The sequence below is a fragment of the Lutra lutra genome, chromosome 11, assembly GCF_902655055.1.
Source record: "Lutra lutra chromosome 11, mLutLut1.2, whole genome shotgun sequence".
In the NCBI taxonomy this organism is placed as follows: domain Eukaryota; kingdom Metazoa; phylum Chordata; class Mammalia; order Carnivora; family Mustelidae; genus Lutra; species Lutra lutra.
Genome location: NC_062288.1, coordinates 92,545,108 through 92,557,630, shown reverse-complemented (window position 1 = coordinate 92,557,630; position 12,523 = coordinate 92,545,108). Strand labels below are relative to the sequence as shown.

Below are 12,523 nucleotides of genomic sequence, written 5' to 3'. Positions count from 1 at the left end.
AATGGATAAATTCCTAGAAACGTATCAACTACCAAAACTCAAACAGGAAGAAATAGAAAATTTGAACAGACCGCTCACCAACAAAGAAATTGAATTAGTAATCAAAAAATTCCCGACAAACAAAAGAACAAGACCCAATGGCTTCACAGGTGAATTCTACCAGACATTTAAAGAAGTGTTAATACCCATTCTTCTCAAACTATCCCAAAAAATAGAAGAGGAAGGAAAACTTCCAAATTCATTCTAAAAGGCCAGCATTATCCTGATGCCAAAACCAAATAAAGAAATCACTATAAAGAAGATGTGGTATATATACACAATGGAATACTATGCAGCCACCAAAAGAAATGAAGTCTTGCCATTTGCGACGACGTGGAAGCGACTAGAGGGTATCATGCTTAGCAAAATAAGTCAATCAGAGAAAGACAATTATTATACGATCTCCCTGATATAAGGAAGTGGAGATGCAACATGGGGGGTTAAGGGGGTAGGAGAAGAATAAATGAAACAAGATGGGAGTGGGAGGGAGACAAACCATAAGTGACTCTTAATTTCACAAAACAAACTGAGGGTTGCTGGGGGGAGGGGGTTTGGGAAAGGAGGGTGGGGTTATGGACATTGGGGAGGGTATGTGCTATGGTGAATGCTGTGAAGTGTGTAAACCTGGCGATTCACAGAACGGTACCCCTGGGGATAAAAATACATTATATGTTTATAAAAAATTTAAAAAAAATTAAATAAAAAAAATAAAGAAATCACTATAAAAGAAAACACTAGGCCAACATCCCTGATGAACATAGGTGCAACACTCCTCAACAAATATTAGCAAACCCATCAACAATATATTTTAAAAAATCAATCATTCACTACAATCAAGTAGGATCTATTTCTTGGTTGCAAGAGTGGTTTGACAGTCACAATTCAATCAACATGATATATCACATCAATAAGATAAAGAATAAAAACCATTTGATCATTTCAATAGATGTAGAACAACATTTGACAAAGTACAACATCCATTCATGATAAAAGCCCTCAACAGAGTAGGTTTGGAGGGAGCATATCTCAATGTAATAAAGTCCATAGATGAAAAATCTGCAGCTAACATTATCCTTAGTGGGGAAAAATGGAGAACTTTTCCATTAAGGTCAAGAACAAAACAAATTTGTCCACTCTTACCACTTTTATTCACCGTAGTACTGAAAGTCCTAGCCACAGCAATCAGACAACAAAAAGAAATAGAAGACATCCAAATTGGCAAGGAAAATGAAAACTTTCACAATTTGCAGATGACACAGTACTATATATAGATAACTATAGATAACTTGAAACACTCCACCAAAAAACAAACAAACAAACCCTGCTAGAACTGATAAACAAATTAAAGTCACAGGATACAAAATCAATGTACAGAAATCTGTTGCATTTCTATACACCAATAGTGAAGCAGCAGAAAGAGAAATTAGGAAAACAATTCCATTTACGGTCATACCAAAAATAAGATACCTAGGAATAAACCTAAGCAAAGAGGTGAAAGACCTGTACTCTGAAAACTATGACACTGATGAAAGAAACTGAAGAAGACACAAAGAAATGGAAAGACATTCCATGCGCATAGGTTGGAAGAGTAAGTATTGTTAAAATGTCTATACTACTCAAAGCAACCTACAGATTTAATGCAATCGCTATCAAAATACCAACAGAATTTTTCACAGAACTAGAACAAACAATTCTAAAATTAGTATGGTACCACAAAGACCTCCAGTAGCCAAAGCAATCTTGACAAAGAAAAGCAAAGCTCAAAGCACCACAGTTCCAGACTTCACGTTATTTTACAAAGCTTTAGCAATCAAAACAGTATGGTATTGACACAAAAACAATCACATATATCCAGAATAGAATAGAAAACCCAGAAATAAGCCTACAACTATATGGTTAATTAACCTTCAACAAGGCAGAAAAGAATATCTGGTGGGAAAAAGACCGTCTTTTCAATAAATGCTGGTGGGAAAACTGAACCACTTTCTTACACCATATACGAAAATCAATTCAAAATAGATTAAAGACCTACATGTGAAACCCTGAAGCCATAAAAATCCCAGAGGAAAACACAGGCAGTAACTTCTCTGACATTGACTGTAGCAACATTTTTCTAGATATTTCTCCTACGGCAAGGGAAACAAAAGCAAAAATAAACAGTTGGAACTACATCAAAATAAAAAACATCTGCACAACAAAGGAAACAGTCAATGAAAGTAAAAGGCAAACTATGGAATGGAAGATATTTTCAAATGTCATAGCCAATAAAGGTTTCAGATGGAAAATACATAAAGAACTTATACAACTTAATGTCCAAAACAAATAAATTAAAAAATGGGCAGAAGACAACAGCATATAGTTCTTCAATGAAGACATTCTAGATGGCCAACAGACACGTGAAAAGTGTGCAGTGTGGACAATGTCACTCACCATCAGGAAATGCAAATCAAAACCACAATGAGATTTCATCTCACACCTGTCAGAATGGCTAAAATCAGAAACACAGAGAACAAGAAGTGTTCACAACAAGAGGTTGTGGAGAAAAAGGAACTCTCGTCACTGTTGGTGGGAATGGAAACTGGTACAGCCATTCTGGAAAAACAGTATGAAGTTCTTCAAAAAGTTAAAAATAGAACTACCATATGATTCAGTAATTGCACCCTAGTAAGTGCTGATTCAAAAGGATATATGCACTCTATGTTTATTGCAGCATTATTTACAATAGCCAAACTACGGAAGCAACCAGTGTCAATTGATGGATGAAAGGATAAGGAAGGAGTGGTATAGATAGGTAGATAGATGGATAGATAGATAGATATCTACAATGGACTGTTATTCAGCCATAAAAAAGAATGAAATCTTGCTATTTGCAACAACATGGATGGAGCTAGAGAGTATTATGCTAAGTGAAATAAGCCAGTCAGAGAAAGACAAATACTATAGGAATTCATTTGTGTGGAATTTAGAAGAAATGAGGCAAATAAGGAAAGGAAAGATAAAAGAGAGAGGAAGAAAGACAAATTAAGAAATCAACTCTTAACTATAGAGTCAAACTGATGGTTACCAGAGGGGTGTTGGGTGGGGGCAGGTGGTAAATAGGTGATGGGGACCAATGAGTGCACTTGTGATGAGCACAGGGTGAGGTATGGAATTGTTAAGTCACTATATCTATATTCCTGAAACTAATACAACACTGCATGTTAATTAACTGGAATTAAAAGTTTAAAAAGCCAAAAAAAAAAAAAAATCACAGAAAAGAAAATCAAACTGGAAAACAGCAAGACACTTCCACAAAGCAGTTACTTGAATGGATGAATAAATGAATGGCTTATCTCTTGACATATTTTTAGTTATTATGGATCTTTTACCTCCTCTCAATATTCTTTTTCCAGTGTAGTGGTTAAGGAAAGAGTGGTTAAGGAAAGTGGCTTAAAGAAAGAGTCCTTAAGCTGTGTCTATAATTTACTGATTTGAAGACTCTGGACCAATGTTTGCTCTTTTCTTCTGCTGTTTTGGGACTATTTCATAATCACTGTTATTTCTTCTTTATGTTTCTTGTCACAGAGACCCTATTCCATCTTTTACTCCTTCCTTCATTCCCTCCTTTCCTTTTTCCATTTCCAAATTTCATGGAAAATTGAAAATTGAAAATTTCAATAGGGTTCACCTGTCCCTGCCATTACCTTTTTAGTGTACTCCCACCTTAAGTTTCGTCAGCATATCCTTATCCTGCTTTCTTCTTAGAATATTTTTGTGTGGTTATCATACTGGTTTCTTTTACTTTTATTACTCATATTTGTTTTAGAGGAGTTCTTTTTGGAGCCATTAGTTTGGGATAGATAGTTAGGCATAGTGGGTTTGTCTGTTTCTGAAAGCTTGACTTTGGGTCTCTTTTCAAATTCTTTTTTTAACAGCACTATCCTCTGGGATTTGATTCCACTTCTGACTAGCAGGGCACCTGGCTCAGAGCAGAACGCTTTCTGCTGAATTTTGTGGTGCACTGTGTAGCTCATATCTTTTGAGATCAAAATATGCTTTCTCTGTCTCCCTGAAACTTGGCCCATTTTTCTTGTACTTGGTAGCTTTTCTTTACAGATGATTTTGGATTATGGGTATCTTTTAGCTTAGTCAAAGACGATGCTTCCTTTTCTGTTTCACATTCTCCCTGTTACTTTTCATGAATTTCAAAGAGAAGAGCAGAAGCTTTGCAGTAATAGTTTTTAACTTGTCTCCTGCCTTTACTCTTGCTTTTTTAAAAAATTCTACTCTGCACAGCCTGCCTGATGATAGGAAGCAGCAATGAGAATGTATGACTTCACTGCTTCAGAAACTTTCTCCATTTAGCTTAGAAGGTAAATTACCAGCACGTCAAAATGGCTTGTCAGGCCCTGTATGAAACGTCTATTCTATTTCCAGTCCTAACTTATCCACTCCTTTATATTTTAGCCACACTTAGTTCTTTGTCTGACTGATGACATATTACGAAATTTCCTATCCATGTTCCTTGACGTATGCCTCATGCCTCTGCCTGACATTCTTCTCCTTTCTTATTTACCTAACAAGCTTTTGCTCATCCTTCCAAGCCCGGCTCCCATGGTTCTTGCTTCCTGAAGTCTTCTTTCACTCTTCCGGAACAGAATGGGTCTCTCTTTCTCATGCTCCTTCTTTAGTTCATGCATATTTTGATGACTACACTTTTTTCACTATAATCATTTGTTTGTCTATTTTTCTCCTTTGAATTCCTTGAAATTTGGTACCTTGTTTGTTTTTGTATCCCCATCATGAAGCACAGGGCCTCGTACCTAAAAGGGTCTCAAACAGTAATTATTATGAAGGTTTGAATCAACATAAATAGAAAGATTTAAAATAGGAGAGAGATTTTAAAATCCAGGACTTGAGTTCTTGTTTTTTTTTTTGTTATTGGCCGAATTAGAGTGAGATGTAAATAAAAGTGTTTTTCCAAAAAACCCACAAAACAAAACAAAGCAAAATCAAATGTAAATATTCTCCAGACTGTCATAAAAGGCTAGTACTGAGGAAAGTGGCAAGAACTCAAAATCTTGGAGTTCTTTGAATCCGGTCGTAGTTTGCATTATAAGAGCAATGCTATCCCCAAGATAAAGTGTACAGGGAGGAGAAAGAAATAGGAAGAGAACCACAGGTCTTGCAGATTCAGTGGGAGGAATGAGCAGTGAACTCTTCTGCATTCCTCAGTTGTCAGGTTGAGGAAGATTATCTGTTCCTACGGTTCAACCTCTCTGTTTTAAAAATAACTACTTCTCTTGCTGATTTCATGAATTTTCCTCTCTCCTGAGCTAAGTTCTGTAAAACTTTTTATGCCCATTTCCAGCAATAATGGATGGTGTGCATGTCTCAGTAGTATAATTTAGTGACTCGTTAGAGTGAAAGGTGAAATACTGAGTGAGGACTGAAATACTCCATATGTCTTAAAATTCCACAAATCCAGGCATGTGGGAGACATTCCGCACAGAAACTCAACATGACTAATCCTCAGCAAACACTCTGAAATGGATAGTTCTTCCCCACTGCCTGGACCACTGCATCCCCTGGGGACTTTAACCAAGCCATCTGGAATTTTTCAGATTTAATATTAGTGCTTTGCTTTCACAGAAAGGCACCAACATCCTTGCTTCACAAGCCTTCCACCTGAGACATTCAGTCGTCTGTTGGCATGGGTTTTTCTTTGTTCCTAGGGCTCCATGAGAAATTAATGGCCAACAATCCAGGATATGTTTTTGTTTAATTCCCATCAGAAAACCCTAGGGCTAAAGATGTTACCTTGTTGCTGACTTCTTTTCATGCCCGAGCATCTTAAGAAATTATCTTATTTCAAATATGTGTTTCTCATTAGACTCAGTTTTCATTCCCATTCACCTCTATTCTGCACTCTCTCCTTCTTTCTTTTCCTAACCACTAAGGCAGACTGTAGGTCTCTGTTGCTAGGTGTACTGGATGTCTTCTGGCTCTGGGAGTGCTCACATTTTCTCTGTTCTGGAGCTTGTCTCAGTCCCTAGGTTCTTCTGCCCATGGCTGGCCTTGGAGCTTGGCAAACTGGTCTTGCGGGTGGTCTGAAGGTGACATGATGATTTTTTTGAGGTGCTCCAAAATGTGTTTGAGTCTAAACACCTGTGTGGTAGTGCTGACATTAATTCAGTTCAACAATTATTGATCAGAGGTCCATTCTGTTACTACATAAGCAATGGTCCTAGTTTTCTGTTTGCTCACAGCCCAGTGGGGACGACGGGTTTGTGATAGTATGAAACAGAGAAATCCCTAGGAGAACCCAAATAAGCTGTACCCGGGGAGGCCATGTGGCATTTCTCAAGAGGCCAACTCTGCAGGGATGGCTTAGGCTGGAGCAGGTTCCCTTTCAGGGGTCCCTGTGCCCATAACCCAGATGCCAGTTTTCTCTCTACCAAATCTGCGGACCCTCTGTTGTTTTCACATGCAAAGGTTCACTTGAAGAGACTGGTAAGATTGAAATGATTTGACACTTTGCCACTAAGGGAACTTCCAGGCTTTCCCACCATGACTGCTGTGTCCTTTACTGATCACTCCCATAATGGACAAAAATATTAAAGCATTCTCAAGCATCCCACAGTAGCTAAAATCTTCCTTCAACCACTACGCATCCATAGAATCATTCTTGCCCCAACACTAGTTATATTAAAGGGCAGATTCCTAAATGCTTGCCTTTCCCTCTGGTCGTCTTCCTGCAGTGGACCCCCAGCAGGCTGATCATTTAGAGCAGAGGATGCCTTCTGGCTGGTTTCTTGCCTTTCCCTTCAAAATTTTATCACCTGTTAGTACAGAATTATACATCTCACTTCATCCCAAGGAAAGAATGAGCTGGTAGAATCAAGACTGTATCATTCAAGCTTGAGGGGACTTGATCCTCAAGACTGTGTCTGTATTGCTCAGAGTAGCTCAATTAGAGGTCAGCTGGAGAATAAAGGTTTTTATTGTGAAGCATTGACATGATGCTTCATAGGTGTCTTCCTAATGTAATTGGAACTTTTGCATAAATGGTATGTAAAAGTCATCAATTTATAAAAGTTCTGTGGGACCCCAGCGGTTGCACTCTTTGTCTCATCCTGGTTCTTACAGGTTTAGAGCTATGAGGCCTGCACACAGAGGGCAGTCTGTGTCATGCTTACTTAAACCTTAAATTCCACAGAGTGGAAACAAAAAACAACAATGATAAAGGTACATACCATTTATTTTACTTCTGTCTCATTTTTTACTGTCCAAGTAGATTTCTTTTTACTTACACTCAATCTAGTGCTTATTTACATTCTCTGGAGGCCTGGCCTTTGGCGACATCACAGGATTCCATCCATTACCACATTACTATGACTTTTCTATTTGTGTGTCATAAATCCAGACTTAACTAAGTTTGTTGCAGTCCCGTGACCTAGTACAGTAGACTGAAATTTTATTAACCCCAACCACTCAACCAGTCCAGGTAAGCTTTGGGAGTGATCAATCAGAAAATACCATGCAACCAACAAATTAATTACACTGCCTACTATATTGACTTTCTATTTAATTGAATTCGGGGATAATATTTCTAGGAGATTATTCTTGATCATTATTGCATTTATAATTATCAGTATCATTTACAAAACATTTATCATGCTTATTTTCTCGTTTTAGGTCACCAGTCTCTTCAGAAGATCACGGTAAGAATTTGTCTTACTTATACTAATTCAAGATTAAAAGTTGAGTTCCATTCCTTGCATTTCACTGTCAGAGGAAAGAATTATTCAAGGAAATGTTTCTAAGACATTGGCCTTGTGTTTTTTTCCATGTGAAATGTCATGCACTTTTAAAAAACTCAGTGTATCCTAACTAAATGTGATATCTTGTAATATCTTTAAATCCATTATAACCATTTTGGTTGACAAATATTATGAAGCTTAATGTATCTACCTGATTTTTGTCCCATCACTGGATACATTTTGTGAGCTGGGGTTAGCCATGTAATTTCTCTGCATCACAGATTTTCATCTTTAAAATGAGAGTGTGTAGTAGGTACTCCCAAAAGTCCCTCCAAGATTGGATGTTGGAATTTGCCAAAAGTAGTAGAAGTCTGAAATGAACCTAATCAGTAGTGGTGTGAATTGTTACCCCACTGAGGTGAGTTATTCACATTTAAGACACAATTATTTCATTCAAAGGATAAAATGTATAGTTTTGTCACATCTACCTTTGGGAATTCATTTATTCAGTCAGTCATTCAAAAATGTTCACTGAGTGTCTACAGTGGGTCCATGATACTATATAATCATGTTATGCAAATATGCTTTTGGGGGCCATCTGCAGAGATAATGGGATATGTGACAGAATTTCCCCCCCTAAAAGAGCGGTGAGTCTAGTGGTGAAGGGGGTGGTAGAAAGACCCATACCTCCCGCAATATAAAGTAAAATGTGATTAATCTTATAAAGGGGAGATACACCAGGACTTTAAGTAGTACTGGCTTTCCTCCTCATGCCAGCCCTAAGTAGTGAAGGGTACCATTATGTATTCAGCCAACTAAGTATAACACAGGAAAGCTGCTGTCAGATTCCCTCTTCATTCCCTTATTCTGTTCAGTCACTAAATTTTATTAACTCTGGTTTTCATATTCCTTTTATTGCTACTCTCTTTTCCATCCCCAGTGCTGTAGCTTAGAGGCTCTCTGTGTCTTACTTAGACTTTTAAGATTGCCTTAAAACTGCCCACCCTAGTTTTCCATCCTCTAATTCACTCTACCCTTGGAGAGCACCACACTGTTCTTCAGCAAAAATCTACTCCCATTGCCTCTGGGTTGAAATCTTATCAGTAGACCAACCATTGTATTCAGCTTTCTGTTACTGTATTTTAATGTGGAATGGAAATCCTAAATGTTGAAACCTTTGTTTCCTTCTACTGCTTTTTGCTTCTTTTGCCATCTTTTCCCCTTTCTTCTACCCATGCTGAATGTTCTAGCCATGTGGTATTGCATCTGTTTTCTGGAACTCACCATGTGTTCATATTTCCTGTTTTTATCCATACTCTTCTTTCTGACAGGAAGCTACTCCTTGTTGCAATATACACGGTTTATCCTTACCATTTGAGACCTTGCTAATCATCTCATCCTCTCTGAGAGCTTTCTGACACACTTACCATTTACATGAAATATTTTTCTTCTAGAATTTAACACATAAATTTGATGCCTGGTTTACCTGTCTCCCTGCTAGGCTGTGAGTTCTTTGATATAAATGCCAACAAATAGCAAACATTCAATAAATGCTTATTACGTGAATGAGTTAAGGACAAAGAGAGGGAGTTTTAGGCAGGCATATTCTGCCATATCATAAGATCTCTCACAATATTGAAATGAAGATGTATCACATTCTCTGAAGATCATAGGGCAAATCATGTGTAGACCTCTTAAATCACTATAAGGTAACGAACCACCTAATGACCTATTACAATGTGCTACTTTGCTCGTCAGTGTTGGTATGACTAGGTTTTTCATTGCATATTGAGGGATCGTTGGGCTTCTAAGTTCCATTGATTCAAAACTTTTGTTTTGTTTTTATTTTGATCTAGGGGTTTCCCTAAATGACTTGTTTGCTTTGGCCTTCCAGTCTATTAGAACTTATCCCCTATTTCCAAACAAGGGGTGTGGGGGGGACTTCTGAATTGTCTTTCTGTGGTTTGCTAGTAATTCTTAAGGTGTTATGAGCTATCAGTGAGCAGGTGGTGGCATCCTTGGAAGTCCTTGAAAAATGTCTACCACCAGAAAGACTTGCTCAGTATGAATAACCCATCAGAATTAATTATTTTAAGAACTATATATGTGATTAAAGAAACGTTATCCAGATATGAGGGCTTTTATATTTTTATGGCTTCAAAAGTTATTACATGTCCGTGCCTCTTAGTTTGATTCTGCAACTTCCAAAAACTACTCAAAGATGTAATGTGAAATTTGAGGCTGATTTGTCCTATCTATTTTTACTTTTCCATCATCCTCTAGCCCAGGTATCCTTGGAAATATTCTTATCCTTATCTTTTATCACCAAGATTTTCTACTAGCACTTAAAAAATGTCTTCTCATGCCTATACATTTTTAACTGTTCATGTTTTCTGTGATTCACATTAAATCTCCTGAATATTCTATCAAGTGATAGAATGATATATTTGTACATGACAATGATATTATAATATGCATGCTTTTAAGAATGGTAAGAAGTAAAAAATAAAAAAATTTTTAAAAAATGGTAAGAAGTAACATTTTTGCTTTCTCAAACTTAGCGATAGAAAAATTGTGGCTCATTGGGCAAATGGATTGTGAAATTGGGATATAAAGCCCCATGCCTCTTGACTTTCTATTTTGTTAGCTCACTTCCATTGATCTTACTTTTCTCCCTAATAACAATTGCTCTGGCTACCTTCAAAACAGATTTGTTCTTGAGAAAATCTCATTTTCCGTAGCCCAATATGCCTGGCATTCTCAGTTCCCACAGATTACCTTTCATAGGAAATAGGCTTGAATATCATGGCTCTGTCATTTACCCTCTCTTAGCCTCCACTTCCTTGCCTGTAAAGTGGAGCTTATCATATCTACCCTGCCTACCTCATGGCATTATGAGTTTAAGTGGGAGATCGTCTGTGAAATCACTTTCCAGTTGGCTAAAAGCACCCCAAAACAACGCTCTTATTGTCCAGGCATGGATGAGGTGTGAGTTTATTAGTGATGTTTGCTGAGCATTGCGTTCTGTCTTTGAAAAGTTAAAAAGTGTCCTGGGGGTGGAGGAGGGGCAGAAAATTGCTATCATTAAATATTGTGTTTTCATCGGAAACCTCACATCTGGATGAGGAAGAGTGAAATGGTTAATACACAATGCAGCTTATATTGGCAAAGGAAAGATACAATTCATGATTAGATGTGGGGTCCTATAGAAAACTGGCCATATAAGGCATAAGTGAAATATAAAATGTTCTAGTTGTATAATGTAGTATCAGAGTCATTAAGAATAAAGGCTGCAGTAGACACAGTAGATGTATTACCCTCGATTTTTTAGTGGGGGAAACAGGCTCAAGGTACTTAAATAACTTGCTTAAGATCACACAGCTAGTAGGTGGTAGAGTTAATTTTCAAACCCAGTTCTAACATCTACCTCTTGCTCATTTATGTACCCTGTCTCTGGAAAACAAAAGAAATGATTGTCCGCATTAAGGTGAATTGATAGAATTATTGAGAGGGAAAAAAAAAAAAACAAAACCCTCCCTCTAACAAGGGTTTATTTACTACCATGTAAGTAATCTCTTTTTAATAACAAAACAAAAAACAAAAATAACAGCCTGTCTCTCCTGCTGGGAATGATTTGTCCCTGTAGAAAAAGTAAATACCAGTGTCACATTCTCTCATAATTAGTTAACTGAGTGAAACGAAGCTTCAGGGAAACCTGCCACACCAAATCCCAGTGGAAACATTACATTTTAATGTTACAGCTGCAACCTGGAGTCCTAGCCCTTGTCAGAAGATAAGCCTGGCAGTGATTGATTGCCCTGCCCTGGGAGTTTACTGCCTATCATCTCATCATTTAAATTGCCCCGGGAGCCCTTCCTGTGCCCAGGCTGCTTTGCCTGAGCTCTCAGATTCTGTTCTGTCATCTTAGGCTGCTTATTTTGGGAGCCCTCTGTGAATGCCTCTCTGCTGCTGCTACCTGGGGTCCCGCACGGGCAGACTGTCTTCAGCTAATGTCTGCTCACTTCCCAAACACAGGACAGTCCCTGACTCTCTTGCAAGGCAGTGCCAACAATCTTGATTCCCCCCGGGGGTCTGAAGCAGGCATCCCCTTCCCGTCCTCCCTCCTAGACCTGTTGGCAGTAATGGCTCTCACAGTACATGGTAGCTTTTTTGTGGCAACAGTAACCCACTGGACAAGAGTAGGAGTAGCAGGTATCGGGAAATAAAAAATTTTAATGACCATCGGGAAATAAAAAATTTTAATGACCACGATCATTAGCGTAAGTGCCCAAAGAGGAGTCTCCTATCAGACTTGGATGCAGTTTTCCTTTGCAGTAGGTTGTGCAAAACAAAAACAAAAGAAAACCCAAAACCACACATGTGCAGTGGCCTAAAGCTCTTTCATATATCAATAACTATCTCTTGGCTCAAAGTCATAGATTGATTTTTTTTCTACAATATAAACATATATGTACATATATACAGTTTTACTGATACAATGTTCATAAAAATGTACAAAACATTTGCCAGCTCCATTTAAATGATAACCAAAAGGAACTATGGCTTGCCCAGCCCCCAGGCTAAGAAATAGAACATTTGCAGTCGTCTAGAAGCTTCATGTTTCCCTGTTTCCATTCCCTTCCCTCTCCTACAGAGATACCTCTATTCTGCTCTTTTGCTAAGAATTTCCTTGTTTCTTTTTTTTTTTTAAGATTTTATTTATTTATTTGACAGAGAGAGAT

At 37.8% G+C, this 12,523-nt stretch overlaps 1 protein-coding gene across 1 annotated transcript in view; it reads left to right on the top strand.

Annotated features, from left to right (window-relative positions):
• DGKI (diacylglycerol kinase iota) overlaps nt 1-12,523 on the top strand; it is a 447,257-nt gene that overhangs the window by 384,182 nt on the left and 50,552 nt on the right. The window contains 1 exon segment of the mRNA XM_047695648.1: nt 7,717-7,742. Within this exon segment, the coding sequence (XP_047551604.1) occupies nt 7,717-7,742 (26 nt within the window).